We start from the raw sequence: 8301 nt of genomic DNA on the forward strand, positions 1-8301 counted from the left end.
TGTCATCTAAGGGATCTCCCAAAGCCTCAGATGCAATGGCAAAAGATCACCTCACTCGTGTAAATTTTGCTGTAAGATCTCAAATCAGCGTATCTCCCTTCTCGGGCTGTCATAGATGATGGTTCCTTCTGCCTCTCCCTAAATATCACCCCTCACCAAAGAGTGAGATGATCATTTGAGTGCACCGGAGCATTCAGCTTGGGCTGTTTATAGCTTTTCAAACTGATCAGACAACTGTCCTGCCTCCTGCTTGCCACTGGGCATGATCATCATATCTGTGATGTCTGGAGCAATACACAAATTTTAAGTGGTGATTATGGTGGGAAACGTCCATGGTCACTTTCTTTTCTTTCTTTCTTTCTCTCTCTCTTTCTTTTTTTTTTTTTTTTTTGACAGAGTTTTGCTCTTGTCCAGGCTGGAATGCAGTGGTGCAATCTCAGCTCACTGCAACCTCTGCCTCCTGGATTCAAGCAATTCTCCTGCCTCAGCCTCCTGAGTAGCTGGGGCTACAGGTGCGCACCACCATGCCCAGCTGATTTTTTGTGTTTTTAGTAGAGATGGGGGTTTCTCCATGTTGGTCAGGCTGGTCTCGAACTCCTGACCTCAGGTAATTCACTTGCCTCAGCCTCCCAAAGTGCTGGCATTACCACTGCGTGAGCTGCCACATCCAGCCCATGATCACTTTTCTAACAGCAATGTGACAAGTACTATTTTGAAAATAATCACAAAATAGGAATTTTGCAACAATATCATAGTGTCAGCTCAAAATTGTTAGCTGTCCAACAATAGCATAGTCTTAGCTCAAGCCATTGGAGTAAAAATGTTTTGCCAGAATAGCAAGATTCATTTCAGTAATGAATGCGCTGTGGATATGTGGACAACAGTACCTTACGAGATGTATGAGCGCCACACTTTTCAAAGCATCTGCATGTCGATTATCCTATTCTGTTGTCAAAATAGCTTGGGAGGTAAACGGGCAGGCATTATTAGCCGACAAGGACACTGAGGTGGGGAATAATCCTGCTCGAAATTTCCTTATTTCAGCCAGGGTGCAGTGGCTCACGCCTGTAATCCCAGCATTTTGGGAGGCTGAGGCGGGTAGGTCACTTGAGGTCAGGAGTTCAAGACCAGCCTGGTCAACATGGTGAAACCCTGCCTCTACTAAAATTACAAAAATTAGCCAGGCGTGGTGGCGCATACCTGTAATCCCAGCTACTTGGGAGGCTGAGGCAGGAGAATCGCTTGAACCCAGGAGGCAGAGGTTGCAGTGAGCCAAGATTGTGCCACTGCACTCCAGGTTGGGCAACAGAGACTCTGTCTCAGAAAAACAAAAAACAAAAAACACACAAAGCTTCCTGTTTCAGTGAGCTGCCCGTGGACACACAGCACAGAGCGGCTCGGAATCCAGGTCTTCCCACTCCGGTGCTCTTTTAACTTTGAGATGCAGCTTCCCCCTTGTCCTCAGGGAGAGATGAGTAGCCAGCTTGTCATCCTGTGCTGACAGCTTGTGGTTCAGTCACCAGGATTCCCAGCAGACACTTCACATACCAGACTGTAAAACCCTTCAGTTGCTATTTTTTTGGTAGTGCTTCTAGCTGCAGTAAGAAGGGTGCAATGGTAGAAGAGCCGATAGAAGTAGCCACTTACAGGTCCATAGTTGGGCGCATTTGCAGGGGCCGAGCTCAAAGGTGAGGGGTGACATTTGGGGAGAGGCAGAAGGAACCATCATCTATAATAGCCTGAGAACCAAGGTGGGCTAATTTGAGATCTCACAGCAAAATGTACGCCTAAGACCATTACAGTAGTCACCCTAAAACATTTCATAAGAAACGAGAAGCAAGGGAACATAGGCAATTAAACATCAGCTCTTCCTTTTTTTCAGACAAGGCCTCGCTCTGTACCCCAGGCTGGAGTGCAGCGGTGTAATCATGGCTCACTGCAGCCTCAAACTCCTGGACTCAGGTGATCCTTTCACCTCAGCTCCGAGTAGCTGGGACTACAGGCACCTGGCTAATTTTTAAAAATTTTAATAGCGACAAGGTCTCACTATGTTGGCCAGGCGGGTCTCAAACTCCTGAGCTCAATCCTCCTGCCTCTGCCTCCCAAACTGCTGGGATTGCAGGCATGAGCCACCGCACCCAGCCACACATCATTCTGAGAACAACTGGGTTCATTTCTTTTTCCAAACAGGAAAGCTGAATTCTGGGTGAACAGAACTCAGAACTCTGAAGTTACTAATTTCCTACAACCAAACCAGCCCTCCCGTGACCGCGCTCCTCCCAAAGAGCCTTGGGCTCTGCGCTCCTTCCCCCACACTCTCATACCCAGCCATTGAACGCTTTCCTTCTGGTCGTCCTTCACGGCTGTTGTGAGGACCCATGAGCTCTGTTGCTTCAAATCCAGAGGCCAAGGTCAGAGGTGGGAACTGTGTTAGGTTAATAAATGTCAGTATTCTTCAGTCACAGGCTGCGCCTCAGATCCTGGCCGTCTTTCTTACAAATTCCCCCAGGTGGTCACAGGGAATGCCACCCAAAAGTGTGTCACTAACAGAGCTCAGATTCATTAGCAGTAAAGGTAAGACTAATTGTAGGTAGGGCCGTCTTCACCAGGGGCCACCCGATGGGGAGTACTGGGTTGCCTAGAAGCAGTGTAGACCATGGAAAAGGCCCTAGTCAGCTATGACAGACACTCACCTTACCTGGGCCTCAGTTTCCTCATCTTTAAAATGTGCTTGTTCGATATATTAACACTTCCCAAAGTGTCTTCCAGGGGCAGTAATAGGTATTAGTGCTGGAGAAAAAGTTTATAAAGTCAGGTAATTTTTGGAAAATGCTGAACTAGGGCAAGTTAAACATGTTTCTTGGCCGGGTGCAGTGGCTCACAGGTGTGATTTGGGAGGTCAAGGTGGGCAGATCACGTTAGGTCAGGAGTTCAAGACCAGCCTGGCCAACATGGTGAAGCCCCGTCTCTACTAAAAATACAAAAATTAGCTGGGTGTGGTGGCAGGTGCTTGTAGTCCCAGCTACTCGGAAGGCTGAGGCAGGAGAATCGCTTGAACCAAGGAGGCAGAGGTTGCAGTGAGCCGAGATCACGCCACTGCATTCCAACCTGGCGACAGTGCAAGACTCTCAAATAAATAAATAAATAAACAGGTTTGTTTACCTCAGGACTTCTCAAAAAAACTTTATTATGCTCATGTGCATGTTTAATCTCTGAGAAGAATAAAGCATGCTGTGCTTTTTGCCTAAGGTCTAGAATTCTTTATGATTCTTTGTGAATACCGGACTTGATAGTCTGTAACTTTCTGTCTATGAGGGAGGGAAGCCTCATATGAAATCCCTTTGGGCCCTGGCCATATGCAAGGTTGGAGTTTGTGGAGTGAGCTGCCGCTTAACTGCTGTAATTTGAAGGATATCACACACACCCGCAGCCTGGAAGTCTCGCGGTTGGAATCATCCACTGACTTACGTCATTTTTGCAGAAACTACTAATAACCCACCCAAAGATACTGGAAGGCGGTCCCTAATGAGTACACATTTATGAAGATATCAAGAGTAATCCGTTTCTTAGATTAACTTGTTATCATCTTGCAGAAGGCCAGGGCCTGGCAAATTTTGAAAGCCACAGTAGCCTGGCAACTAGAATGCTGGCAAAGCACAGAAAACAAACGTGGGCCTGGCATCCTGGGTGGTCAGTCACCAACAGGGCGGCAGACCCTGTGGGTAGGTTAGGGCACAAAAACCAAGTCTTTGACTTTATGACATTGTTCATTGCTGGCCTCGCCCCACCCTCAGTGATCTCTTCTCTCTCTGTACACCATAGCTCCACTTAAGACAAGTTGTAGTAGGTGAGCAGGGTACCAAGCACCTGCAGCTACTTGGGAGGCTGAGGCAGGAGGATCCCTTGAGCCCAGGGGTTTAAGACTGCAGTGAGCCATGATTGTGCCACTGCACTCCAGCCTAGGCAACAGAGAAAGACTCTGACTCTTTCTTTCTTTTTTCTTTTTCTTTTTTTGAGACGGAGCTTTGCTCTTGTTGCCCAGGCTGGAGTGCAATGGTGCAATCTCAGCTCACTGCAGCCTCTGCCTCCTGGGTTCAAGTGATTTTCCTGCCTCAGGCTCCAGAGTAGCTGGGATTACAGGCATGCCCCACCACACCCAGTTAATTTTGTATTTTTAGTAGAGACAGAGTTTCTCCATGTTGGTCAGGCTGGTCTTGAACTCCCGACCACAGGTGATCCGCCCACCTCGGCCTCCCAGATGTTGGGATTACAGGCATGAGCCACCACATCCAGCTGACCCTGACTCTTAAAAAAAAAAAAAAAAAAAGGACTCATTATAGTGATCCCTGTCTGGTTCTCAACTAACAAGACGTAATTCGGTTTAATCAGGTATAGTTTACATGTTCATCTGCGGGAACGTGTGGTTTCTGAAAGGTTGCTTTCCATGACCTGGCAGCTCTGGTAGCTCACGAGCCCCACAACAACTCCTTTTTAGATGGATTTCTAGTGTGAGAGTTCAGTAGGCAGAGACTAAAGCCATGAGGAGCACAAAATGTACGATTTTGTGCATTTTGTCCTCTATTACATTTCAGCAACTGTAGGACTGGAACTTTTTGAATACTGTCGGCGCTATTCCTTAGAGAACAAACTCCCCGAACGAGAAAATAGACAAGCTTGAAGGTGACTCCAGACGTTTTCAGTCCAAAATAAAAAGGAAAGGAGCAGAGCTTCGCCTAAAGATCACCAAAGGATGCTTTCAGATCCAGTTTTGTCTGCTTATGATATATACAGACTTTTGGCCAACAAAGATTTTATTAAGCAACTTAATGAAGATTTTTCTAAGCCTCTGCAGTGCTGCTGTTTTTTTCTTCTCCATATCCTTGAGCTGCTTTTTGTCACTCTGATGCTAAGTTTTACAAGGCAGGTTGTAGATTTCATACCCAAGCCCAAGTATATTTCAGATCCATCTTAAAGCTTCCGTGTACCTCAGCTGTTTCTATAGCAGACATTCTCAGCCACATCTCTGTGATGAGCACTACATCAACACAAGGTTGTATTAGAAGAGATGGTTTCAATAATCGCATCTTTTACAATTCATGTGATGACTTATACTCTTGTATGAACTAACAGTACTACTTTACAGGTGAATTCATTAAATTAGTGACATCCTGGCTGTTACAGTGGCTTATAATACTGGGCACTTTGGCTACAGTGTGTCTGCAGGGGACAAGGAGCCCGGGTGAGGGGATGGGGGCCAAAACCCAGCAATTACTCTGCTCCCCAAGCCCTGTGTGGCTGTAGAAGCCTCCTCTGTCCAGAGAAAAGGGTACCCTTTCCCAAGTCATTCAAAAGCATGTTATTGGCCAGCAGAGATTCTCATGAAGACTTGTCTTTAGAACTTTCTTCCATTAGTGTTATAATGACTTTCTTAGTTTACAGATGCGTATAGTTCCTGAATATACCATTTTAATTCATATTTGAGAATAAATTGGGAATTCTTTCTCTAAGGATGAGACTTTCCTATCTCACTGTTGGATGTTATCAAAGTGCTATTTAAGCTTTGTTTTAATATTAATGTTGAATATTTTTGCAAGTTTAAAAAATGACAAAGATGTTTATAACATTTTATTTTTTTCCCAATAGCGTATTATTAAAAGTATCACCCCAGAAACACCAACAGAAATTCCTTGTGGGGACATCCGCTTGAGCGCTGTGTAACACGCTCCGTGAGAGGAGGAAGGCTTCCCTACAACCTCTTCCTCCAGTTCTGATGAGCCGTGCCTGCCTTCTTCCTCCAAGTGAATGAGTTTCCAGCCAAGCCTGATGATGGAAGGGCCTTCTCCACAGGGACACAGTCCCAAGAGACGGTGGTGCCCAGGCTCAAGGCCTCCAGCCACTTAATTCCTGGACCCCCCTGGATGTATTCCCACGGTAGACTGTGATGCGGCTGAGCTGGCCTATTTTGGACGTGTGAGGATGCGAATGGAGGTGATGAAAACCACCCAGCATCAGTTAGGATTAGGTTTAGAATCAAGTCTGTGAAAGTCTCCTGTATCATGTCTTGGTCTGATCATTGGTATCTGATATCTACTTCTAAAGGTTTCTCTGTTCATGAATACGTAAACTGCGTAGGAGAGAACAAGGCTGCCGTCTCGCTAGCCATATATTTTCTGAGTAGCATAGCATTTTATTGCTGGAATCTACTAGAACCTTCTAATCCATGTGCTCCTGTGGCATCAGGAAAGGAAGATGTAAGAAGCTAAAATGAAAAATAATGTGTACATGTAAGCATGTGAGTCTGTGTATATTGTTGCTTCAGTGTATTCTTATCTGTGGTCCAATACTTTGGGCCCATTACAAATGTATGAGTTTCTCTGAATTTTTCTTACTTTAACAAATTCTGCCGACACAAATGTGTATGGAGGTTATTATTTGAAGGGTACAATCACTATGACATGCCCTGCCACCCACTCCTTTCCCAGGGACACTGCGTGAGCCTGCGCACCTTCCTTCACGGGCCGGCCTCTGGTGTTCGCCGCACTTCACCGTCACCTTCCTGTCTCTCTGTGCTAAACATTCAGGACAGTGTCCACAGGCAGATCTGGCCTATTTCGCTAGTCACCGTGGCTTGGCTGTGAAGTACTTTGAGGGTGGATCGTGACGCATGCCCCTTCAGTGTTTAGCTGGCCATCTGGTTTAAGCTCTATCTACCTTACATGACTGAGTTAGACTGTCCAGGTTGCTTTGCTGTGTGAAGAGAGGAGGGCAAATTGGGTTCTCGCCTAGCCCTGGGGTATCTAGATCTGGCACCCTAACCTAAACCAAGGGCGTGTTCACTCCAAGAGCAATTGGAGAGTCTGGGTTAGCCTTACAGGGACCTCACCACTTGCTGGCAGTCACTATTGTGAGCCCTCCGGATAATGTTTAAGACTGAGTTTAAGTAAGGCTCCTTGGGAAATGGTCAGCTAAGTAAATCACCTTTCATTTCACATAAAGCCCTTAATATAGATAAGTAAATTTGGCCTTTGGTGGCTTGTGACTCAGAGGCATAGGTAGAAGAGCAAATTAATATTCATAGCATGGGAATTCCTAATCAGAATTTTGAGGGAAATAAATCCTCATCAGTGACAAAAGGACTTAATCATCTGGCCGCTTATCACTTCAGTTCTCTGTATAAATGAAATTTAAATCTAACAGCCTCATAAAAAGGTCCAGGCAGCAGAGGAAAGGTCCTGTCCAATCCCGGGTCTTCCTCCCTTGGCCTGCTTTCCTAGCACTGCCTACCTGGCCACCTTCCCGCACTGTCCCCACGCCCTGCTAGTTCTGATTCTTTGCTTCTCCTGCAAGATACTTACCTTAGATGACAGCTGCTGAGAAGTTTCCCAGAATGCTAGAGGAAAAGGAGGGGAATTTAGAAATGTCTCTCACTGACCTAGCTCTGTTATCTTCACTCTTTCCTTCTTCCTGCTGCCTCGTTTCCATTCTCTTTACTGTCTAGCATGCTGAAAAGAAGTGATCTAAATGCCTTCGTTTTCAGTGGTAAATATTGGGTTGGTGCAAAAGCAAAAACTGTGATTACTTTTTTTACCAACCTAATAGCTTTGCAAATTTAAAGAACCTGCTTTATGAATATTTGGATATGGATTCTCCCCACCCCACATTCTTAGACATTGTTCAAACATATTACTTTTAAAAAAAAACACCTTTTCAAAGAGAATTAGAGTTTTGCCAAGTTTGGTATTAAGGGAATTGTACAGGAGCTTTGAAAGTTTTCAAACTTTATTAAACTAAAAAAAAGAAAATCCCAAATATCTGTCTGTTCTGCAGTTTGCATTTAGCTGACCCTATTTATCAATACTACTATGGGGATTTTTTTTAAAGAAAATTTAGGGGTAGGTAGTTGGATTTAAAAATAATATTTTAAAGACCTTTTTACATCTATATATAGCATTTACAGAAAAGCAAAAACTAAAAATAGAATTTAATTGTAACATTATTTAAGGACTGAAGTTAATTTTTTTTTCTTTTAATTTTATCTTTTATCTCGTAAGAAATACCTAAGAGGCCAGGTGTAGTGGCTCACACCTGTAATCCCAGCACTTTGGGAGGCCGAGGCAGGCAGATCACCTGAAGTCAGGAACTGAAGACCATCAGGACAAAACCCCATCTTTACTAAAAATACGAAAATTACCCGTAATCCCAGCTACTCGGGAGGCTGATGCAGGAGAATCGCCTGAACGCGGGAGGTTGCAGTGAGCCGAGACAGCGGCTGGGTGACAGAGCGAGACTCCATCTAAAAAA

The 8301-nt window shown here is 45.0% G+C and overlaps 1 protein-coding gene across 3 annotated transcripts in view; it reads left to right on the forward strand.

The window, feature by feature from the left end:
* The window catches only part of SLC6A4 (solute carrier family 6 member 4), a 40202-nt gene extending 32512 nt beyond the window's left edge, over positions 1 to 7690 (forward strand). For all 3 annotated transcript variants that reach the window (XM_032280991.1, XM_032280988.1, XM_032280990.1), the window contains one exon: positions 5644 to 7690. In XM_032280991.1, the coding sequence (XP_032136882.1) occupies positions 5644 to 5718 (75 nt within the window). In that variant the 3' untranslated portion in view covers positions 5719 to 7690. The remainder of the gene's footprint in view (positions 1 to 5643) is intronic.
* The last annotated feature ends 611 nt before the right edge of the window (positions 7691 to 8301 follow it).

This window comes from Sapajus apella, unplaced genomic scaffold, assembly GCF_009761245.1.
Source record: "Sapajus apella isolate SASKATOON/1434 unplaced genomic scaffold, GSC_monkey_1.0 scaffold12, whole genome shotgun sequence".
Lineage (NCBI taxonomy): Eukaryota > Metazoa > Chordata > Mammalia > Primates > Cebidae > Sapajus > Sapajus apella.